Source organism: Oryza brachyantha, chromosome 3 (genome assembly GCF_000231095.2).
Source record: "Oryza brachyantha chromosome 3, ObraRS2, whole genome shotgun sequence".
Taxonomy (NCBI): Eukaryota; Viridiplantae; Streptophyta; class Magnoliopsida; order Poales; family Poaceae; genus Oryza; species Oryza brachyantha.
In genome coordinates, this window is record NC_023165.2 from 3642674 (window position 1) to 3667849 (window position 25176).

The 25176-nt window shown below is 41.6% G+C and overlaps 4 protein-coding genes across 4 annotated transcripts; all 4 read right to left on the reverse strand.

The window, feature by feature from the left end:
* Window positions 1-2047: 2047 nt before the first annotated feature.
* LOC102706179 (ethylene-responsive transcription factor ERF073-like) lies at window positions 2048-3396 on the reverse strand. Its single transcript, XM_040522307.1, has one exon. The coding sequence runs from the start codon at window positions 3263-3265 to the stop codon at window positions 2279-2281; it is 987 nt and encodes a 328-aa protein (XP_040378241.1). The 5' UTR covers window positions 3266-3396; the 3' UTR covers window positions 2048-2278.
* A 4570-nt stretch (window positions 3397-7966) lies between these two features.
* LOC121053994 (ethylene-responsive transcription factor ERF073-like) lies at window positions 7967-9241 on the reverse strand. Its single transcript, XM_040522778.1, has one exon. The coding sequence runs from the start codon at window positions 9121-9123 to the stop codon at window positions 8155-8157; it is 969 nt and encodes a 322-aa protein (XP_040378712.1). The 5' UTR covers window positions 9124-9241; the 3' UTR covers window positions 7967-8154.
* A 6565-nt stretch (window positions 9242-15806) lies between these two features.
* LOC107303740 lies at window positions 15807-16962 on the reverse strand. The gene is made up of 2 exons (XM_040522592.1): window positions 16595-16962; window positions 15807-16460 (listed from the first exon to the last, which is right to left on the reverse strand). The coding sequence occupies exons 1-2, from the start codon at window positions 16906-16908 to the stop codon at window positions 16271-16273; spliced, it is 504 nt and encodes a 167-aa protein (XP_040378526.1). The 5' UTR covers window positions 16909-16962; the 3' UTR covers window positions 15807-16270.
* Window positions 16963-19443: 2481 nt separating this feature from the next.
* LOC102712510 (alanine aminotransferase 2-like) lies at window positions 19444-24030 on the reverse strand. The gene is made up of 15 exons (XM_015834907.2): window positions 23699-24030; window positions 22830-22880; window positions 22671-22721; window positions 22520-22585; window positions 22386-22447; window positions 22197-22275; window positions 21693-21797; window positions 21503-21613; window positions 21283-21420; window positions 21005-21079; window positions 20790-20910; window positions 20558-20712; window positions 20396-20470; window positions 20101-20304; window positions 19444-19848 (listed from the first exon to the last, which is right to left on the reverse strand). The coding sequence occupies exons 1-15, from the start codon at window positions 23711-23713 to the stop codon at window positions 19732-19734; spliced, it is 1425 nt and encodes a 474-aa protein (XP_015690393.1). The 5' UTR covers window positions 23714-24030; the 3' UTR covers window positions 19444-19731.
* Between the last annotated feature and the right edge of the window lie 1146 nt (window positions 24031-25176).

A 25176-nucleotide genomic window follows, 5' to 3' on the forward strand; every position in this document is an offset into this window, starting at 1 on the left:
AAACATACCACATCATTTGTTTCAACCTTGGTATTCCAAACGGTGGTATGGTTCTTGATAAAATAAAAGGACATATCATTAATCTTATAACACCATGCTTTCTCCTATGATGAGCTGGAAGTGATTGACTTAGCCATTACATAATTATTCTTATTTTTATAGAATAGCTAATATTTAATATAGTTGTATAACGACGTAAACGTGTAACTCCCATAAAACCACGGCACAAAAACCACGCAGAAACCCAATTTTCTTGTGGAAGATCCATGGATGGGCTACCTAGTCTAGTTTTCTTAGACTCCTAATCTTCTCGTAGCTCAACTTCTTTCTTTTATTTCTGAAATTGCTATGCATAGGACTCAGGTTGTGTTCTTTTTCTAAATTATTTCTTAGCTTTTACCAATATACTTTTTGAGCTGTTAAACGGCATATTGTATATAAAAATTTATATATAACTTGATCATTCTATTGTTTATACTATTTTGCTAACAAAAAATTCTATAATATTTCATCTTTAACTAAGAAAAGAACGCGGTCTCAATCATCTTACTCACTTACGAATATGATCGATCAATGGCTGGAATGCATATGAACACTTGCTTCTTTGATTGACACAACGCTTGTCCCAAAATACAATTAGTTCTATGTTGAATGCTGTTTATTAGAGACGAAGATTGAGAAGAAAAAATATAATCTCTTAATAAATGATAAATGGTTTAGGGTGAGAGAGCGTGTGGGGGTAAAATAAGAACACATTTAAATAGAAAGTATTTGATGAAAATAAATAGTACTATAAATAATATCAGACATGCTTATATTTTATTGTAAAATTCGGGTTCTAAAAATACTTATATTTTAAAACATACATATCAGTTGTACGTGTGTAGCCGTATTTAAGTTATACAAGTGAGCCGTGTGTACAGAGGTAGTCATTTCCCCACTAGATAAATACAATTCAACCGTACTAATTTCACTAGTCATCCAAATGAGTCCATGTTTAGTTTCAAAAAAATCATATCGAATATTTGGATACCTAAATAGAGCATTAGTTATGGATAAAAAAATAATTGCACAGTTACGAAAAAAATCATGAGATGGATCTTTTGAGCCTAATTAGTCTATAATTAGCTATAAGTGTTGTAGTAATCCACATGTACTAATGATAGATTAATTATGCTCAAAAAATCCATCTCACGGTTTCCAGATAAGATATAAAATTTATTTTTACATTCGTGTCCAACAACTCATTCCATCGTTAGATCAAATATCTGACGTGGCTCAACTTTTTTTCTTTTTCTCGACTTAAACACTCCCTTGATACCAATCACCGATGCAAACAAAACGGGGCAAAATCGTGAAGGTGAAGCAGAGGATTGGTGCGGAGTCAAACAGACAAGACAGGGTTAACACAGCCATATGTTCGGCCCCCATCACATCTTACCGACGTGGAAGCATAATTTACAGGGACAATCCAAGTTGTTAGCACATAGGTTGTGGTTTTATGAAAAAAAAACATTATCTAATTCTCTATAGCTATTTAATATTATAAACGATAAAATTAATTATTACAAAAAATATATATATTTATAAGAATAAAAGTATAAACTTATATATATTTTTTTAAGAACATATCGTTTCACTCTACAGAAAACATGTGCCTAGCAGCATCACTTCATTTGCCCATCAACCTTTTCTTTTGATTTGTGGACACTCCAACTTGTGGCCCAACTTGGGCCTGTACTTGAGGAGACCAGAACCCCGTCGACAAGTTGTACTGCAACCAAATCGTACCTGAGGAAGTACATACACACGATGCAGGCAGTACGTGCTCCATGGAACTCGTCTCAACTCTCGACCAAAACGGATAATATTACTTTTGCTGTTCTAATCTTGCATGCCAAAGGCACAAATACTATGGTAATTAAACAAATTTGCCGATCACTATTTGAGTGGCTTTGAAGTTTGTTGATGCATAGCTCTAATTGATAGGATTTAAATCCTGATATCAATTAATGAATGTGTGCATTCTACAGGTAAAAATGGGCTCTTTGCCGCTTAAGATGAACGTCACATCATACAGGATCACAAAGGTTAGAAATGCCAACATGAGGAATCAAATCAAACACTCCATGAATGATGTGCTACGAGAAGTAGAGATTCAAACAACACAAACATGATAATTTCGATCAAATTTCACGGGATTACAAACTGCTAGCAGGATTGCTTTATGTCAAACGTTCAACAACCAGTACAGTACAGAGTAAGATGGGTAGTGTAGCTAATAGCATGCGTTGGCGCCAACGAGGCAGTCGTCGCCGAAGCTCCAGAGCGCCGTGCTCTCGCCGGCGACGTTCACTTGCCCGGCGGCGTCGCCTCCGAACTGGCCGGCCATGAGCGAGGCGAACGTGTCGCCGTTGAAGTCACCGAACAAGAATGGGTCGTCGAACAGGAGTAGGCCGGCGGCGGCGTTATTGACGACGAGTGGTGCGGAGAGCACTTCGTCGGCTTCAGCCCGGAGCCGCTTCTTGGAGCCGGCGACGAGCTCGGTGGCGTGATCGGTGTCGGCGTCGAGGGCTGGCTGCTCCACGTCGCCGTCGTCGGACGCCGACAAGCCCTGCCACGTGAAGTCCGGCAGCGCGTTGCTGGTGGCGGCGCCGGAGCTCTCGCTGGCCGAGTTTTCGTTCGCCGTGATGGGTAGCGCGTGCGCGCCGTCGACGTCTTCGTCGATGAGGTTGACGACGTTGTTGGGTGCCGCCTTGGTGGCGGTGGTGGGGCGGCGCTTGCGCGCGCGTGGGGTGGTGGCGGCGGAGGAGGATGGGAAGTTGAGCTTGGCGTTGGCGCCGCGGAGGTCGCGGGCGGCGGCGTCGTATGCGTGCGCGGCGGCCTCGGCGGTGGCGAAGGTGCCGAGCCAGACGCGGACGCCCTCGACGGGGTCGCGGATCTCGGCCGCCCACTTGCCCCACGGCCGGCGTCGCACGCCCCAGTACTTGCTCGGCCTAGCGCGGCGGCCGGGCGCCTGATCGCGCCGGCTCACCGCCATCTTGCCATGGCCATACTCGCGCGCCACCTCGTCTTCCTCCCCCTCGGAGTCGCCACGGTCGAATCTCCGAAACGCCGCCTCGAAGTCGTCATCAAACCCGAAGGACCCACCCCCTCCCACCTTCCGCCGCTTCTCACCCTCACCGGCAGGCCAGACGTGCGCCGCCGTGACCCGCCGCGCCGGCGTGGTCGGTATGATCCTAGCAAGAATCGCGCCGCCACACATGTCGTTCGGTCCCGGCTCACCACTATACCTCAGTAACTCCGCCGCCGCAGCTCAGGACGTCGTTCGCACTTGCCGGCCGGAGTTGTCCGTGATGGCGGGTGCGTGCGGCCGCACATATATAGAGCTATGGCGGGAGCCGCAGCCTCCTGTGGGGGGGGGGGGGGGGCACGAGGGGTCACCGCGCGAGCGCGGGAAAAGGAGAATAAAGAAAAGGTCACGCGGGCCACGAGCTCAGTAGGTCACGGCCGAGCGACGCGACGCAACCGAGGACCCTCCAAAATTCATGGGCGACGAGCCGCGCGGAGACGACGACGGTGCGACGCGCTCAAGAGTCAAGGCCAAGGGCGGCCGACGCAGCAGTGGCGCGGCGTCGCGCCGAGTGCAGCTCGGACTTTTTCGCGTTACCTCCACCGCTTGCCACCCAAAAAAAAGTTGAGACTGAACCTGGTCTCTCACTCTCTCAACTCTGAAATTAGATGTTCGGTACTTCGGTTCTCTTCTATTCTTGTTTAATACAAGGGATGCTAGTAAGAATTTTCATTTGAAAAATCTTTTATATAAATTTCACAAAACTAGACACACATGGGGTAATATTATCACCCTGTCTTTTGGCTTTTGCTTTTGCTTAAAACCAAATTTTGAATTTTGAACCTTCAATTTGAAGTTGACTTTAAGTTTTTTTCATCGCAGTTTATTTTCCAGTTTTGTCTTCTAGATCACTATAAACATGTATATAGAATTTTTTTAGCAATTTTTTTATTTGTAAATATGTTGTTTAGCTTTTTACACCAACAAGCCAGAAGATGACCCTCGTAACTATTAATTTAATCTTTTATATCATAAAACTACATATTACTGCTGAATTTATCATGGAATTACTTATATAAATAATGATATCACAAAAAAAGATTTAGCGCATAGTTTTTTTTTACAAAACTAAGTATTGTAAACGTTCTATCAAAATAACAAAGCAAGGATATAAAGGACCAGGTTATCTAATTTTATTATAGTTATTCAAAGATTTAAATGATAAAATTAACCATACAAATTTAAAATTTTGATTAAGAAATATAATGTGGGAAATTTTGTATTTTTGTTCGCATGAATCATATTATTTAGGAGCTTGGGAAGTACATAATCGATAAGGAGAAAATACCATGCTTTTGATAAATAGTTTTAGGATAAATATTGCATCAAATGTGTTGTAGTTCTGTGAGGCAACAGCTTAAATTTGTAAACTTGTTATATTTTTGTCAAAATATTTTTAGTTTATGAAGTTCCCGCTCATCCTTTTGACTAGCATTTGTTACTGCAGATTATAGATAAGCTCAGTAATTTACCAGTGATGGCCAGACCTGACAAAAAGGCAACGATCTCACGATACCGAAACCGTTTCCGGAGTACGGCTACGGCATGCCAGTTTTGCAAGTAGGCTGTATGAACAAGTGGATGCTTAATTAACTAAAGGTACTTAAAAAGTTAGCTCCACACTACTGGAGATTCATGTTAATTAAGTGTGCAGTGGTAGCATTCAACAAGCCACTGCAATGGAGTTGGTGCTCTCCCTGATCCAACAAATTAAAACTTGTAAAGTGCCAATTAATCTGACACTGAAGCATCATATCATAAACTGTGATGCTAATACCTATCTATCTTGTCTTTTTTATTGGCTAGATAAGTGCTACCTAGGACTAGCTTTTGAGCCTTTATGACACTTGCGCTAATTAACCAGATTTGTATTTGTCATGGCTTAGCTAACCAAACCTCCTTCTGATGATCCACACAGAGCAAGCACAATACCATGGTTCATGCCCAGGTATGCAGGCAGCGGTTTGGTGCACAGCTTGGAAGCCCCATGTGGCAGAAAAGGTCATGATACATGGAACAGAAACCCAACTGAACATGATTAGACGTTCAGATCTGTATTTCACTTGCAAGCTCTTGCTTTATGAAAGAAACCCAGGCTTGTCTGCATTGTATACTCTCTATTTATGATTTTCTTTTATTCATGGTTTTACTGGCAACTCTCCGGTGCATTTTATTGGTAGTATTATACTATCATTAGAAAAAGTATATTTTTAAACTTTGTTAATTATTTGGTTAGTAGTATTTTGTAATTTTGTTCTTTTTAATAAAGACCACAGTAGAAAAGACGATATTATCCCTTTAAATTTCTACTGCACCTAATATTATTAGTAGTATAATTTAATCACAGACATCCGATAAAAATATATCAACGTATATTAAATTCTGCTACCAGTAAAATGCACCACAGTCAGCCTTTAGTTTTATAACTTTCTCTCTAAATTGAAATCTTCATTTCTAGGCCCTCGGCAAAGCAAGCAAAAAAAGTTGAACGACTTTTTAAAAACATAAATTGAACTGTTATTTTCTTTTTAAGATAATGGAAGTTTCATTTATGTCAACCAAATACATCGAGATGATAAATCACACCTAGAACACTTTTGACCTTTACATAGCTCAGATGCACACACCCAAACGTTGCTTTCATAGAGAACTTTTATTCAGTGATGAACTATGAAGATAAAGAGAAGAGGCGGTATACAACTGCTACTCCGTCCGAGAAAAAGAGAATTTTTCTAGATTTTCTAGTTTGAGCATTTGACCATCCGTTTTATTTAAAAAAATTACTAAAAAGTTTTAAAAAATTAGTCGCACGTAAAATACTATTCATATTTTATCACGTAGTAACAGTAAAAATATTAATCATAAAAAAATTAAATAAGACGAAGAGTCAAAACTTCCATAAAAACTTACAAATTCATGTATTTTGGGATGGATGTTGTATACAAGAAAGCAACCAAAACCTGTTTCCATAGAGTAACTTTTATTCAGTGATGAGCTCTGAAGATAAGAGAACAGGTCTGGTGCCCAGCTGGGCCTGGGCAGGCAGCAGCCCATACACGATTGCAGCGTTCCGGCTTGAATAGATAATATACCACAAGATGGCGATGCCATGCGTGTTCCATGATGCAACTTGCAGCAGCAGATACATTTTTCTGGTTGGATCCTTGCTGCGATCGGCTTGCTTGCTTTGTCGCATGCAGGAATTGCTGGTTGAGCAACCCAGCTCCAATGAAGCGAGAAAAAGCATCTTGAACAGGTTCACTGCCTCTGCAGGGACGGCTTCTGGACACAGCAATATTTTGTATTCGTCTCTCCCTTATCTCTAACATGGAGTGATATTTTTTTTCTCCCCAGCTTTTGGGGGCTCTGCATGTGGCCTTGCAGCCAAGTTGGTGCCAACGAATGTGTAGAACAGTATTTTATTAGCTTTTTTTTTTGTTTACTAATGCAACTCGTACAATCTCTGCTGCTATCTCTTAACAAAATTGACTTTGATGAAATCGTCCAGAACAGAAATATCGATAAGGTTTTGTGCATATTATAGTTCATATGGACAGAGGAGATGAGCAATTACAATTCCTCGACTGCTGTCTGTGAAAGGGAAAGATCGTTTTGTATCGTTTAAGAAGGGGGTGTTTAGTTGGTGAAATGAAAATTTTTGCGTGTCACATCAAACGTTTGACTGGATGTTGGAAGGAGTTTTTGGACAAGAATGAAAAAACGAATTTCACGGTTGGCATGGAAACCGCGAGACGAATCTTTTGAGCCTAATTAATCCATCATTAGCGTATATGAGTTATTGTAGCACTTATAGCTAATCATGTACTAATTAGGCTCAAAAGATTCGTCTCACGATTTCTCACATAACTGTGTAATTAGTTTTTTAATTTATCTATGTTTAATATTCTATTTAAGTATCCAAGCATTTGATATGATGTTTTTGGGTGAAAATTTTTAGAAACTAAACGAGGCCTAACTTCAGTGCACCTGTTACCTGTTCATCAGCCCTGTGCTGGCCATCGGCTACACGGATGTGGCCCTGGGTCACCGCATCTTTTCGATTCTATTTATACTTATAACCTAAAATTTAAATATTTATCTTAAATTTAGAGATAATTTTAAGGGTTTCTTTATCAAATTTTATTTTTCAGCTTCAACTTTTAGATCACTAAAAATACATACATATATATATAATTTATATTTAGAAAATATTTTTTTATTTACAGATACAACTGTTTATAGAAAATACATACATAAAATTTATATTTATAATCACCCGGTTTGCCTTCAGACGAGGGAATCGGTGACAGGAACAAGCACGATTGGCAGACGGGCACGGCATTGGTCTCCGTATCAGTCATCATCACGGCGATGCAGCACCAGCACCAGCACCAGCGTCACATGATGAATAAACCACAAATCAGAGCGTGTGAACAGTGAATCTGTGAAGTTCTTCTTTTCTTTAATTTTGTAGTTAACAGTGGGTGCAGTACTAGTAGACTGTGGAGATAAGCATCTCCAAAAGATTAGCACCATCTGTTCATGCTGTTCCTGATTACTGTTTGGAGTTTTTGGACGCCATGCTGCCGACAGCAGCAAGTTTCGTTGAAGCGACCTGACATAACTCGCGACCTAGACGAGTCGACAGCCTGTGTGGATCCATTTTGGATCATCGAATCGCAACATTTCGGAGAATTTGGCGGTAGAAAAGTTGGCTGTGATTGATCAATCCGTGGTCTTGTCTTCGTTCCAAAAGCACACTGGATGTAAGTAAGTGCGTTCCGCCTAACCAAAGACTCCATTTTTTTGTCCTTCAGCGCGGAAAAAGCCCCGATTTTTCTCACTATCTTAGTTGTGAGACGTGTTAATCTTTCTCTTGAATGTTTTACGAGAACGAGAACCTCACAGATTTCATTACTACCAAAGGGGGAACCGGACGAACATGGAGGGAGTACTTGGCAAAACCACCCTTGTATTTACATGATGGTATGGAATAGAGTTACAGAGGCGCCGGAGCTAGCCTAGAAGGACATGCTGCCCTCGACGTCGACGAGGCAGCCGTCGTCGAAGCTCCAGAGACCCATCCCCGGGTCGGCGGGGGCGGCGCTCTGCACGGCGTCGGCGCTGAACAGGCTGTCCAGGGACTCGTAGGCGCCGCCGTTGAAGTAGGAGTACTGGTCGGCGAACAGCAGCGCGTCGAACAGCGCGTCGGTGTCGTCGCCGGAGCCGGAGGCCGTCGACTCGGTCCTGGGACGCTTGTTGGCTCCGGCGCCGAGGTCGTCGTCGCTGTCGGCGACGTCGAGGACGGGGTGCGCCGCGGCCTCGTCAGAGGCTGACATGCCCTGCCAGGAGAAGTCCGGCAGGGCGCTCGACTCGGAGCTCTCGCTGGTCTCGGGTTCGTACTTGATGGACGCCATGGCGGCGCCGACCTCATCCTCCTCGTCGAGGTCGATGAACGGTGTCGCTGCCGCTGCCTTGACGGCCGGCGCGTCGGTGGCGCGGCCGCGCTTGCGGGTGTCCAGAGCGGCGGAGGGGAAGTTGAGCTTGGCCCTGGGCCCGCGGATGCCGCGCGCGGCGTCGTCGTAGGCGAGCGCGGCGGCCTCGGCGGTGGGGAAGGTGCCGAGCCAGACGCGGACGCCCTTGACCGGGTCGCGGATCTCCGCCGCCCACTTGCCCCATGGCCGGCGCCGCACGCCCCTGTACTGCGCCGCCTTCCTGCGGCGGGCCGCCGCCGGCGCCGCCTTCGTCTTCTTGGAAGCGCCGAACACGAACGGCTTGTGCTCGGACGTCGCCTCCCCCTCCCCCATCATCCCCTCCTCCTCCTCCTCGTCGGAGTCCTCGTCGAACTCCCGGAACGCCGCCTCGAAGTCATCGGCGCGCCCGCCGCCGCCCTTCTTCTTGGCCTTCCCAGGCCACACATGCGCCGCCGTCACCCGCCTCGCCGCCGGCGCGCTCGGTATGAGCTCCGCAAGGATCGCTCCGCCGCACATCTTGCTCAGCCGTCTTCTTCTTCTTCCTCCTCAAGCTACTCTCTGGTCTCTTGCTCGCTTAGCTTGCTTTTGCCTTCGCTTTTGTGTGTGGGTTGGTTGTGAGGTTGAGGCGAGCAGGCGGCGGTGTTAAATAGGGAGGGAGGAGGAGCGCGTCCTCCGATTTCGCGGGAAAAAGAAATCGTAAAGAAATCGCGGCGGGAGAGGAGGAGGAGGAGGATAAGGTCGAGGGCGAGCCGCAAGCGAGTACCGGTACAGCTCAGGTGGGGGCCACGCGGGGGGGGAGGGGGGGGGGGGGGTGGGGGAGAAGGTGCAATGCATCCGCGCGGGAGGAAGGCGACATGGGATGGCAAGTGGGGCTGGGGAGCGGTCCTTGCCTCCGCGGCGACGGCGACGGCGACGACGCGCACGCGACGGGCCGGCATTGATTGGCCCCCGCACCGCGGCGCAGGAGGGGGGATATGGATGGATGGCTCGTGGACGCCACGAACCGGCGGAAGCGGAACTGCTCGCTGCTGCTGCAAGTGGAGTACCCGTTAGCCACAGGGCCAAACCCGAACGCGAGACGTCATGCTCCTATAAGAGCTAAGAGCAATAGTATAGTGAACTAGCTCCAATTTATCTATAGTCAATCTAATAATTAATTCATAAAATAGCTACCTATAAAACATTAGTTCATGGTCGTATATGTCATACACACATTATGTCTTCTTGAAATCCGTGTGTAGCTGACTACAAATTAGTAGCCCACCTCTCCTCTCTTAAGTCTTATTTCTATAAAATATGTTTATAGCTGGCTTATAGCCTGCTATTGTACATGCTCTAAGGCGCAGTGACTTTATAAAATATTTTTTAAGATTTATATCATGTACTAAAATATAATTATTTTTATTTTGCTTATTAATCAACTATTATTTATATTTTTTATTTTAGCTCAACATAGCTTATTACCCTACTCATTTCTCATTTATTAAATGACACTCATAATCTTTTCTTATTAAGCTTAATCTCAGCTAAATAAATTAGGAATATTTATATTTTGGAACAAAGGTCACTATCTCTCTTGCTGCTATTATTACCGTCTATTTTAGAATGAAGTGTGCTTTTATCAAGCCATGAAATATTCATGCTATGTGTTGCTTATTCTTTCATTTTCATTATAGTTTTTGCATTGCTATGGACCTACCAATTCTGCTACTGTAAGAATATAGCTAAATGTTCGCAATAGAGCATCGTTTGATAGCAATTCAAATAAGAGGTATGTCTCAAGACAGATCCAGCCAAGTAAAAGAGGGGAGGCTAATTGACTTCTTCTTTCTTAAGCATCCTACTCTTCTTCCTTTCATTCTTCTTCCTTCCTCCCTCTTATCTTCCATAAGGATCCACTGATAAGGATCCAGTGGGTAGGGAGCCTTGAGCCCCGAGCACCCATGTTAAATCCGCACCTATATGTATCGAGTGCGCGATAGTGTAACCAAAGGGTGATGAGCTATTATCCCTTGATCCACATGTATCCTTTACAAACTCTAAGAGCAGGTACATAGCAGAATATAAATCAGCTAATAAACATATTTTAAGGATATAAGAAAGGAGAGAGAAGAACAACGAAGTATAACTTTGTAGCTAGCTGTAACACGGACTCCAAGACACGATGAGCGTATGATAGGTGAGACAAGATAATATATATTTTATAGACGACTATTGTAAAGCTTATATGATTTGTATCTAGTTGTTGGCTATATTGTTAAAATTGCTCAAATGATACAACGGGTTCAGCTTTGGGCAAGCAGCAATCACAACGAACCCGGATCCACTAAACCATCTGACACCCGCTAACCCGACAAGGCCAAACAGCACAGTAGCGAAAAAAAATGGCTTCCCCGGTTTTGAGCTCCCCCTGATCCTTCCTGGCAAGCCTAACCTGTGGCCTCCAGGAGGCAGCGAGTCACCAAGCCACCAAGGGGCGCGTGCGGCCAATGCAACGGCGGCCACACGGAGGCGCCACAGAGATGCGGCCGCAGCCACCGCGCATACCGGAACCCTTCTCCCCAACCCCAGTTTGTTGCAAGGATGGTATTGTCAAGTGGCCAACTTGCCGCCGCGTTCGGATGGGGGGGGGGGGGGGGGGGGGGTGTTTTGGTTAAGGCAACCTAGTAATAAATTAGTACATGATAAATTAATTATTAATTATTAAATAAATATAAAATAAATTAATATGATTTTTTCAAACAACTTTTTTATAAATTTTTTTACAAAAAATACACTGTTTAACAGTTCGGAAAACATGCGCACGAAAAACTAGCGAGATAACGCGGCCGCTGTCTCCTCTGCATATGATGCAGCAGCATCTGTTGGTGACACCCAAGGGTTGGGGTTGGAGACTGCAGCTACAGTCAGTCACCTGCAGCATGCAAATGGATGTTTCTCTTTTTCTTTTTAAGGCCCCAGATGTTATCATGCCTTTGTGCAACATATATATGATTGATTATTTTTTTTGTTTATGTTATGCTTGTAAGCTGGAATTTGAATATTTAAGTTTAAATTTGTTATATATTGTGAGGTTATTTCTTATTTTAGATTGGCAGAAGTTACATGTACTTTTAAGATGTCTAGAAAGATGATTTAAGCAGTTTAAAATTCAAAGTCTAAATATTAAAACAACTAAAAGAAAATCGTTTTTTGTGTGGTTCTCCACCGACGCATATATTTTTTATAACGGAGCGAGTACAACTGAACTTATTCACTGTCAGTGTCATATGGAGGCAGCTGTGCGGGGGTGTTAATTGTTGGTGGCCAAGTTGGTGATACAGACGACGGCATGAACATTTCAAGAACTATATGAAATCCTGTAGACGAATTAGCGAACGGCGTGCTCTGTTTGCACACAATTTTGTGTCACACTCGGTCGCTCAAGTTGGGCCTTGGATTGAACATCTGAAAAAAGAAAAATTAATAAGCTCAAAACCAAGGTGGCTGCCGACTGCGGCGTGCCCAAGTTTCAGGAAAGCGGTATTTGCATTCCAGCATCAAGAAGACCCCAGAGAACAAGGTTCATTTTGTATAGTATAGCATTTTTTTTCAGTTTTACAAGGTTCATTTTGTATTTGGAACATGAAAGAATTTTTACTTCCCTCATATCACTTGTCATTTTATTTTCAAACTGTATCTTCTTGGCAGCAGTTTCAGACCATCTGTCAAGGGTACAGCATTTGCAATGTTAGAGTACTCAGATCATCTTGGTTAACACATTGGATTATGCACTGTATTTTTATGGGCTGTTTTTTTCAGAAATAATTAAAAACAGCTTGGTTAACATGGAAGAGGAGTATTTACTATGAACACATGTGATTCTTGAGCTCTACTATGCAGCAGAAACAGCAAAGTGTGCCTTTTCAGCGAGAGAAAACAATGACCGAGACATTAACTGTTTTTGTCTGTTCAGTGGCAATTTGACGAGGCAATTTGCCGGTCGCCTTTTCGTGGTTGGTTTCAATCGAGATGGCAGGAGGCAAAGGCATCTCAACTTGTGGACTAAAAAGCTACTGTACTGTTGTTGCAAGTTGAGGCAGGGCGCCGTTGGGATGTGGAGTTTTCATTTTTATCGTCCTGATGAACAGGTTCAGTGTCTGCCATTCAAAGTCAAGAAATGAAGAAATGCGTATATATATCGTCTACTTTCTGGGGGCATTGCATGTGGACAGGCTGCAGGCCGGCCAATGGACGAACCAGCTCGTAACCTAATCTTTTAGTTTTTACTTATACGTCAAAATTTAATTTAAAATTGATTTTGAGGTTTTTATCAAAATTTATTTTCAGTATTATCTTTTACATCACTAAAAACACATATAAATTTTTTCCATAAATTATTTTTCATTTATAAATACACCATTTATATTATTTTTATAAAAAACCAAACAATCACACCATAACTCACTCCTGCCGTGAATAGCAGGGTTTCCTCGTCATTTTGGTAGAGGAAGCTATCCGGTTGCAATGTATAACCAATTCTTTGAAAACTGATGAGAGACAATGTACAACATTATGGTGATAATCGTGCGATATCATAAAACCGTCATACTTAGCTTTTTAATATAAAAAAACGAAACGGTATATCCGTAAATTAAAAATATTTTATGAATACAACTTTTATATACATGTTCCTGGTGATATAGAAACCAAGATGAAAAATAAAATATGATAAGAAAAACTCAAAATCAACTTAAAATTTAAGATTAAAAATTTAAATTTTGTAAACGGAGCGTGAAATGCAAAATTCCCATCTAGTACCCTCCTCCGCCCTGACCGATGTAGCAACCAAGCTAGCTTTAGCTAAAGCCAAGATAGGCAGTCAATAAATTTAACCTTTTGCCATTCTTACATATTGAGTGACATTAAATTTAAAATTAATTCATAAAACTAAAATTTGAGGATTATGCTAGAAAAAATATTTTTAATGGATTCCTAAATCTATTCCTGATTTGGGATGGAAATATGCGTATTCAGTTTTGGGCCTCTTTTTGGAGAGAATTATAACTTTTCTGCTTAATATTTTTTATAAACCCAATACAAAACTTTGAGAAGTAAAATATTAGCGTTTTGTTAGGCCACCTCTGCTAAAGAAAGATGGTTGTGTAAAAAAAATCAGTATAGTACTTAGTTTAATCATATTGTTAAGCATCTCACTAAGTACTCTGTGTTGGAGGTGTTCTTAGAGAGATGCTCAAGTTCATTGAAACCTCCGAAAGACCAAGTCTCCGGAGTAACTTCAGTGGCCAAGCCAAACCGTACACCAGAAATTCAGAGGTGGGCCTTCCAAATTCTTGTCCGCCGAAGCAAAGGCCCAACCCATAATTGGATCGGTAAAGCCCATCTTGGGCTAAAGGCCCATCTATCGAACGCGATCAAACTTTACTTCAGGGCCCATATTGCTAAGAGGAATAAGTCCACTTGAGACCCCTCAACTCATCGTCCAGTCTATTTTGTATGCTTGGACCACAAAACCGGATAAAACCGATTTCCGACCTATCAAAACCAGATAAATTGAGGGACCTCAAGTAGACTTGTTACTTGTTCAGATCCATGTACAGGGCTACGGCAAGGCCTTGAAATCTCGGCCCAATCGGCGGGTCGGTCTGATCGGCGAGCACTCGCGCGCGCTTCATCGTGGCGAATCAAGCCAGCGTATAAATGTGGTTATATTTTTTTTGGATGAAGTGAAAAGGATAAAAACTATACTTGTAAAATTGATATACCAAAATATTGTTATTCATAGAAATATAACAAAATACACATAGAAACTTGCACATGTATACCATCTAAATGATATTTTTATATGTATTAATTTTGTGCGTAAAAACCTTACGTATATAAATTTTATGTATGAATTTAAAACAAATTGATATTATGTACAAACTTTATACAATCGTTAAATATTCATACAAACTTTACATACATATATTTTTCACATATGAATATTATATACACAAACTTTACATATAGAGCTTTTTTACCATTATGAAAAAAGTATCTTAAGTTTCAGTATAAAAAATGTAGCACTTTGAGGTACCATAAATTTATATTAAAATTCTTGGTATCTTAAGGTACTTTTTAAGGATGATAAAAAAAACCTTACAAAATATTATACACCCAACTGATCGTAATGTAAGATTTTCTAAGCTTGCCTAGATTCATATGGATGCTAATGAGTCTAGATATATATATAAATTTTATACATTCATCTATTGATGAATTTAGCCAAAGCTAGAAAGTCTTATAATATGAAACGGAGATAGTATATTCATAAACTATATATATATAAATATGTTATATGTATTGACTTATCTGACCAAAATGGAGGGGAAAAAAAGACCATGTTGGACTAAATCAGAAATGGACCAAGACTACAGGGGCCCCAAAAGCTCATTCGCGCACTGCTTATACGCGCGAGCTTTCGCTCGAAAGCCCTTGAGCCCATCAGTTAGCTGACAGCAGAAGGATCGTCGTGAGCCTAGACGCTCGCTTTTATTTATGTTTATAAGTTGGATTTTTTTATAATCGTTGAAAAACATCTTAAGCTACCAAAAATTTAAATATAAATTTCTAATACTTTAGATACATGATATCTCACACTTAAAACATATACGTTGAAATATTAAAAGAGCTCTTATAAAATCGTTGTCTTCTTCTTCCCTGAACATCCGTCCCCCCCACCCCCCCACCCCTCCTCCCCTCCCGACGGTGCGGCGGTGCTCCGGCAAGGCGACCATCACGATACGATTCCGTGTAGCAACTGAGCTGTCTTTCGTGCCGCCCAATGGCCGCCCGTCACATCGATTGCAGCCGCCGCTCATCTTTCGTGGCGCTCGTTTGGAATTGCTGTGAATCGACCGGCGACTGGCACGGCATGGCACCAGCTGTTCTGTCTCGCTGCCACCGGCGAAGGAATTGATGCCGAGTGCAAAAGGAATCTGCTTTATTTTTCTCCTGTACGTATGACTATGAACCGTGCACACATCACACGCAGAATTTTTTTTAAAAATAGATTAGATGGTTTTCAGATAGTGGTACCCATGGTTAATTTACCACAGAAGTATCCATGACAGCTGATTTCTGTCCCAAGAAGATTACGATATAGGATGCCACATTTTAATCCAAGCTTCCTGAAAACTCAATAGTGCATATATAGAAATTACTTGGGAATTTGGGATTATCAGAGTGCAAGTATACTGTTATAAGATAACACTGTCTGCAGCTGCTCAAGATTGTCAGAGTGCAAATCTATTGATGGGTGAGCAAATGAGCACCCAGGTGTGCAAGATAATACTGCACCAAAAAGGACAGGAATTTAAGTTTGGAAGAGAAGAACTGAAGGAACATTCCATGAGTGGTTATAATTTTCTGGACAGTAATGTTTTTCGTGTCTCAAGTTCAACCATTCCATCAGTTAAGCACAAGCAAGCGTGATTGTGTTCGTCTTCGAGTCATATTATGTACTATGTAGACGAGGACAACAAGATCCAGGACAGAGACAGAATCGAATAGCTAGATAGCTAGCTGCCTTCGTCCTCGCTAGCAAGTTTCTCCTGAAAATTGTTCAGAAACTAGCGGAGATGCATGGATGGACTCGCTCGAGCGATCCGCCATGAGTGCATCACGAGGCGGCGATTTGCAGCCTCGCGTGGCGATCATCCGGCGACGACCCTCCCCTGACCTTGGCCGGCGCGGCTCGCCGGCTGTGGAAGGCTTCCCGGCGTCGCCTCACCAGCATCTCGATCTCTCGCCTCTCCTCTCTCGCCATCTGCTGGCACCGGCATTCGGCGCTGCAGAACGCGTGCTCACCTCTGCAAAAAAAAAAAGCCACAGATTAACTGATTAATTAATACCCAAGAATCAACCACGAGTGCCTCGTCTCGATCATGATCTCAACTAATCACTGATTCGTTTTGATTCTGATTGGCTGTGAACATGCTCTTACTTGTACACGAACACGTCCATGTCGGCGTCAAGCTTCCTGTGGCAGCAGTAGCAGCAGTTCAAGAACCCCAGCCCCATGAACCCCCGGCCAGGAGCACCGCCCTCGTCAAGACGGCACCCCCCGGAGTTTCCCGTCGCCGCCGCCGGCGACGGCCTCACCGCCGACCTCCTGAGCACGGACAGCCGCGGACGCTGCCTCGGCGACGGCTGTATGATCAGCCGGAGCCCAACGAGCTCGCCGGAAGGGGCCGCCGCCGCCGCGACGCCCGCGTCGCCGTCCTCGATGTGGAAGAGGCTCGGAGCTCTCGGAATCATGGTGCAAGGCTGAAATCTCTCTCCTGAGCTTGAAAATCCAGATGGTTGCGGAGGATTCGCAAGAAGAGGAGGAGGAATTGTTGCGAGATGCGCGGGAGCGTGATTATATAAGCTAGAGGAGCTCTCTTTGTCAGTCTATCGAGAAAGAAAGGAAGAAAGAAATGATTTTTTTATTGATAAAAAATATTCGCACGTGGTACACATGGCGCACAAATATTAACGCGTGCATGCCCTGCTGGCTATATGGGCGCCACATAGCAGGGATAAATAACTAATTTCTCACCTGGCATTTGGATTATTAATTATCTCTATAGCGGTGAAAGAGACGTATTTTTGCACGTGGAGTTGAGATCTGCTCTGCTATTTCTATGAATTAAATATTATATTAAAATAATTATTTTGACACTATTTATATTAGGAATCAGTCAATCAATTCTCATCTACGATTATTCTCGTTTTATTCCTCACGTACTTTTTACTTATCGACATTTCTTATTAAAGAACAATGTAACTTTTATCTTTTCAATCGTAATTTTTACTTGGGTAACTTAAAATAATTAGACTTGGGTGCAGTAGAATATTACTATTTCTTTGCGATGTTAAATGCATAGTTGCATTAACTTCGGAGACACTTTTAACTTGCTGTATATAGAAATTGGGAGCAAGTGAAACTGCACCAGTAGGGGAGGAGAGGAGGGCAGAAGATATCAAATCTGAGTATTCGTATATCCAATCCCTGTCGTGGCTCGGTAGGCATATTACCATGTGCATATGGGTGTATTCCGTCTGTTATTCTGAAGCAAGGAATGTACTCAGCATCAGTAACTAACCATGTATTCGATCTTTTGTTCTGAAGTAAAGCAAGGGATGTACTCAGTGCCCTCCATTCTTTTCATACAACCCCTGGGTCTAGGCAAATTGCTAGTATAGCTGTCAGAACTTTCGCAAACAACCAACAGCATATGCTACCATGGAAAAAAAAACGACATATTTATAAATAAAAAATATTTTATAAATAATATTTTATATACGTGTTCTTAGCAATCTAAAAACAAATACGGTAAATAGACCAATATGAAACAACTTTAAATTCAACTCTAAATTTAAAATTAAACATTCAAATTACAACTATAATCATAAGAAAAAAATAAAGGTGAGTTCAGCGGCTACTTGTAGCGGTAACTTATTTGATTTGGATGAATTTCAACCACTAAAATAGAAAACTAAATAAATGGAAATACACAAATACATTATGTTATTAAAATGTTTTAAAGAGGTTTGGGTTGAACTAAAATTCTACATATTTTCTCTGTAATAACTGTAGAAATGAAAATTTCCTTTTGTTTTTTTCCTATACTTTGTTTCAACCCAGCAAATACTATATATATGTTCTAAAATATAATTGTTTTGGATTGTTTAGCATTGAGCAGGAAGATGTCAAAAGATTCCTCTCTAGTCACGTCAGTGGTTAACTTTTAATTTTAAATTTATAAGATTTTCCTTTTAAACCTCTAATTGGTCCTAAAATTATAAGAATCATTGCGAAAATGATATAAAATTTGAAACATATAAATATTTGCATTTTAAAACATAAAGTGATAGAATAAAGATCAATCATTAAAAAGCTAAACCCTTGTAAGTGACACAACAAGATAAAAATTCCAATTAGGCCATGTGCAGCCGCTCTACACAGGAGTACTTTCTCCATATTTTTATGTATGACACTATTGACTTTTAGAATCATGTTTGACTATTTGTCTTATTTAAAATTTATATCCAAATATGCAAAATTATAATACATAATTAAAGTTTCTATAATAATAAATTATATTATAATAAAATAATTAATAATTATATATATTTTTAAATAAGATAAATAATCTAGATCTAAAAGTCAATAAAAAAATATGGAGGGAGGAGTAATTAATTCAGCCATAGTGCTGCCTTTATCGCTCCGGGTGACGCGACACGACAAGGAGAAGAAGAATAAAACGGCCAGCGACAAAACGCGTGTGGGTGACACAGTGACGACGAAACGCAACGCTAACCTGGTCCCACCCACCCCCCCAAAAAAAAAAACAAAGTAAAACTGGGGCGCGTGATGCCCGTATCGTACGTACGTGCAGCACGTGTTGTTGTTGCTGCGCGGCCGAGGCCAACGGAGACGACTCGCGGGGTTCTTTTGCCAGCGGGCCCAATGCTGGTTCATGAGCTGATTAACAACATTGGAGTTGCCCTAACGATGTCGTATGTTTGTGTGTCCCACAGTTCGAATCGCTGCTATTCTCTCTTGTTGTTTCGTTCCAAGATAGTGAACTCGATTGCACAACCTTTACTGGATACAGTATATAGAACAATACAAGATACAAACTTACATGTCCTTCGGCTAGCACCTCCTTATAGTATTTCCTAAGCACTTTTTAAGCATGACAGTTACAGCTAATACTCTGATTTTTTTTATTTGGTACCATTAACTTTTGGATCTAAGTTTAATCATTTGTCTTATTAAAGAAATCAAATATAGATCCAAAAATTATCTGCATCAAATATAAAAACCAGATTGATATACTACGCATTTTGTTGCAGTTCACTGCTGTGTACTCATGCATTATGACAACCAATCCATTTGTTCCAGGCAAACGCTTGTACAACATCCCGGTGAATTTACTTTATGGCCTAAAGAGATTACACAAAAAAGTGTCATCCAGATTAAGATTGCTGACCTTCCTTCCGTTAATATATTGCTCATTAACGGCTGTACTCCTTGCTTTATTTTCGGTCTCTTGGATGCCGTGATACACGAACACAAGCAACCGCAGGGCCTCAGTCGCGGTATTGTGCCATGAACTCCTCATGGAACTCCCTGAAGCGGGCGATCATGGAAGGGATCTTCTCCTCCTGCGGCAGGATCGTGCATCTCACATGCCATGTCCCTGCAACCTTTCACAAGGACCAAACTAGAGCAGTCAGAGACTCAGAGTTGCTGGTGAACAGATAGCATCTGGAATGGTAAAAGAAACAAAGCATGTACAGAGTTGCCAGCTGCTATCGTACAACTCCTCAGTCCTCAGAAGTACAAACAAGCACAAACAGTTCTATAGATTGTGCTAGGTGAGCTCAGCATTCGGTGGGACTCAGGCAGCATGCATCACCTACAGTTCAAAGAGCAAGAGTAGAAAGTAATAAACTCACTTGTCCAAAACCAGATCCTGGAGTCACAACAATGCCTGTGGTATCAAGAAGACGCAGAGCGTAGAATGCATCAGGTGCTTTGTTGACGGCCCTGGCAGCCTCAATTGCCTTGTGTGGTAGATAAATCTGTGGGAACAGATACATTGCCCCTTCCGTCTTGTTGCATGTAATTCCATCAATACTGTTAAATGCAGACTCCATCGCCTGCGATCCCAATTCCAGACAAGATAATGTCTTAGCTCCAGTGTCTGGATAGATAGCATGCGGTGAAACTGTAAAAGTAAACTATACACACCTTTGCACGACGAGCTAAAGATTTTAGGATTCCGTCTTTCTCTTCCATGTAGAGATCATAAGATCCGTCCCCCGCCTGCACAATGTGCATGATCTCTCTATGTTATGAATCTAGTGTATATTGGTAATAACATTTCGTGTAAGGACAGATATGTTATTGCACCTTTGGTGGATTCATTATGAGGCTTGAAAGGATCTGGCCCGTGATATTTGAGCACAAGTTAACTGATGCAATTTTGTAGAGTTGTTCTCTAACTGGAGCGCTGAAGCCGGTGACCTCCATGTAACCACCTCTTTTGCCACACTCTCCATAATATCCTGATACCAAGCAAAAAGATATCTATGTGGTAAGGAACTATTACTTGGGAAAAGAAAGGTGGGTGATGGGATTTTACCTTTAGAAACAGAATGGAATGACACTAATTGTAAATCCTCCTCATTGTATCCCATGGATCTTGCTATCTTCTTGAAAGAGTTGATCTTCTTGTTGGTAACATAAATGTTCTCTTGGTATACCTATCAAACCCCCCCAAACCGATCATACGTTGTGAACATTATTATGTCACTAAATACACTGACATCTTTGATCATTGAGCACGACTAGCCTTACCTCATCTGCCAGAAGAACAAGTCCCTCATCCTTGCAGAATTTGACTAGTTCATATTGTTGTTGCTCATCAAGAACCTTAACAACAATGTAAAAACATTTCAATAATGATTTTTGAAATATTAGTATCAGTTGAACCTAAATTCTTTGGAACAAAAGCATATGCTTGCTGACATGAAAACATCACAAAATGGCGGTGTCACTTTCTCTTAATCTTGAATACTTGCAAAACCTAGATATGTTTTAGATCACACACGACAGGAGAAGCGATGAGAGCAAACCTGTCCAGTAGGATTTCCAGGATTGATCACCACCAACGCCCTAACATTTATGCCTTTTGACCTGGCATCTTCAAGTTGACTCTTAAGCTCAGAAATCTCCAAACCCCATCCTGAGGATTCATCAAGATAATATGGCACCTGAAATAAAATGCCTTTAGGCTATTGCGCTGCATCAACTAACTAGCTTGAAGATATAACGTTACACATATAAACTACATACAAGAGCTCCGCCATGAAGTGCTAGGGATGCTGAGTACAATGAGTATTGAGGAATTGGACACATAATGCCATCTCTATTGTTCCTTATCAGCAACTGCATCATCATGTGTACCTAGAAAAGGGAAAGCACATAGTCAGACTGGAATATCTTACTTTTCTGTTTCTTCAGAAATTAGCAAGGTAGGACATACACCAGGACTTGCTCCATTAGTTAGGAATATATCATCTGCATTTGCAGGGAAGCCATCACGGGAGGCAATCCCAGCAGCAATCTCATCACGCAGTCCCTTGATACCCTAGGATAAAGAAAAGATTAAATTCCACAAAAAACTGCAACTGTTTGATTAAAATCTATCACTTTGCTGCAGCTTTAGTTGAACATTTCACGCAACTGCAACAATAGCAAACGATTTTCTCATAAACCAGCAGCCTTGTACTCTATGTGTCTGACATGTAGGCCCAAACTTACAACGGCATGAGTATTGGATGTGTGTGTGATAAATGGGTCCAGACCAATCAAATGAAGGTTGCAATTTTCTGATAAGATCATCAACTATTGTTGCATTTTTCTTAATGCCTCATTAAATTTGCAGGGATCAACAGTTTCAACAAAATAGTTATAGTTTTATGAAATTTACTACAAAGAAGATTATGAGCTAAGATCTTCCTAGTCAAGCAAATTGGTAGATGGTTACCTGGCTGTGACTATATGCTCCGGTGGCTCTTCCAGGAATCAGGGCAAGAATTTTCTTTGCCCGGGCAATAGCATCAGCACTGCATGGAGATTAAGAAACATATATATCATAGATAAATGAAATATTCTAAGATGCTTATATACCTTTTCCTATCCTGCTAATGAATTATGGTATACAATTGATGTTTACCTGAACAATGATTTAATTTCCTCTCTGTCCAGTAGCTTTGGATGATCACAAAGTGCAAGAACCTGTAACATAACTCATAAATACTGAAAGAGCACAAAAAAGAGATATTTTTTTTGTTACTAATATTCACACACCTCCCTGAAGAATGTGATTGGTTTTTGACCCAAGGACTGAGGGTTCCCGATATTGCAATATAGGATCTGCAGAAAATATTCAACTATTAAAGATTATGAATCATCATCTGTTTTTTTTTTATGTGAGCTGCAAATTATAGTTGTCAAGGACCTCATCAAATGGAAGAGAACCAGGTTGCGCCTGTAGCTGCTGTTGTAAGTGCTGGAAGAAGAAAGTGAGAGATATATTAATTTCTCTGCTAGCATTTCCAGAAAAATTATAAATTGAAAAATTGACTTCAAGAACATCAATGGACTAAACCCACAAAACCTGAGCATGGATGGAAATCTCTCCACGGACTGCATACTCACATCGCAAAACCTGCAATAAAGAATATGAATGAAAAAGCCACAGAAGAACAGAACTTAGCAACTATACACTTAGTGATCGACACAGGCCATAGTATGACCTTGGGGTTTATGTTCTCAACAGAAACACCTGTGGCCATGGCCAACCAAAGGATCTATTATTCTTGGTTCCTTGGTACTTTTGAGGACAGCTAAGAGTTAACTTTTCTCAAGCATCTAGGAAAGCTCCACACACTACCAACTTGACATTGAAGGTCTGAACCAAAGCCTCAGACATGTGATATTTATACGGCCTAAAATGAAGAATCAGAATGCCGCAGGAGAGAATTAGAAAGGACCATGGCCAATAGGGAGCATCATCAGCTCTCATAGTAGATTTGTTAATTAGAACAGAACCGTGACTTTGCCTCCTCCAGACACTGTCTTCTTATTTGTCCAACCACATAAGAATTGCACACGGCCTTTTCTACATACAGTTTCTTATTCTCTAACTGTCCCTGTTTTGCGCAAGAAACACTTAATTTAGCTGCAATACGTCTTCCTCGCACATTACATTGGGAGGAACCGCGAAAACTGACAACCCAAGTATTTTATCAGGAGGCATTTTCTGTGGTCACCCAGCTTTGCTATTAGTAGTCAATAACCATGTACTCATCTGATAATCACATCAGTATAGTTCAAGCTGCTCTTGGTTGATTTACAGATGCTCTATTATTCATGTTCAGTTGTGCGTTTGCTTTTACCTGCTCTACTGAGCTCAGAAATGTGTAGTTCTATGCATACCCATATCACGTCAAGAATGCACAAAAAATTTCAGCCAAAAAAACTCACCTTTGCTCTGCACATGCGGATCTAGTTGCCTTGCCTTCCGCCGTGAAATCCCAATCTACCGCCATGATCTCAGTAGCGGTGGCGAAGGCTTCGTGTGCCCCCGAGTCCCCATCGAGGCCTCCTGCTTCCCCACCGCCCGGAGCGTGAGAGGCGAGGCGCGCGAGGTGTCCGACTCCGTCGTGGCGCAATCCCCGCACGGCGGGAGGACCTGCTCCATCGTTGTGCTATGCGTCGACTGCTACGGCCATGCCTTAGACCCCCACCCGCCCGCGGATTATGGCTCCCCGCCGCCTGCGCTAGCCGGCGCCGGCAACGGCGCGGGGTCGAACCGTCGAAGACGACGGATTTTTTTTTAATTACATATTTTTCATTAAAAATTACAAATCGATACCCAGCCCCCAATGCTAAATATGTTTATATGAATACGCTAAATAACTCATTAGTGATACGTTGAGGTATAGATTTGTAATTTTCTGAAACATAAATACTCTCTCCGGTCAAAATTTACTTCATAAAATACTTTGTATACGTAAACTTTACACTATAAATTTTATATGTAAAATTTTATGCACATAAACTTCGTATACAAAACTTTGGGGTTATTTGTTGGCTACCACAAGTCGTCTAAGCTTGCTGTAACTCAAATTAGCCAAAATTAATTAAGTTAGATGTGTGTTTGGTTTAGTCTATACTTGTGACAAAATTGTCTTTGTCCACGTATCAATGACATGATACATTATGTCAAACTTATCACATGTTCGCTAATTGTGATTTCACTTTTGTTATCCAAACCTTAGTCAAATTAAGTATGTCAACCAAATGACCCTGAATTTATAAGTAGATGCCACGTATATGTATAGTTTTTTTTATAAAACTTTAGACATATAAATATTATACATATTAACTCGAACAGATTAAAAACAATTTGGAAAAAGAAAAAGAAAAACACACATGGACCAGGCCTGTGTGAGTGGATGTCTCTCACTGGACCATCTTATTAGGCCTGGTGTTTAAAAGAAAATTGAGATGGGCCAAGCTAAAAGAAAATAGAGAAGGCCCATCCCAACAGCGCCGTGTGTGGCAGCGGCATTCGCGCCAGATTCTTCCGCGCGAACGTTCGCCACAGAAGCCTTTCCGGTGTGTGGCAACCCTTACCAATATAATTTATTCGTAACATGTATCCCTTTTAATCTTAATGAAATTTGGTTGGTTTTTTCTTCAACCGATTTGGCAAAAAACAATTATTGGTAGCAAATAAAAGATGAAATTATAATAGTCATCACTAATAGTTATATAATTAATGGTAGTTACTAAGGGCACGTATAAAGATGTTTATTAATTGACTCTCTCAATCGTCACGTAAATAAATTTGGTAACGTAGAGAAAAGAGAGGGAAGGAGAGAGAAAAGTGATTGTTATGCATGCAATGACTTAGAGTCGACTCTTAGTATTTATTAAAGAAAACTTTCTTGCATACG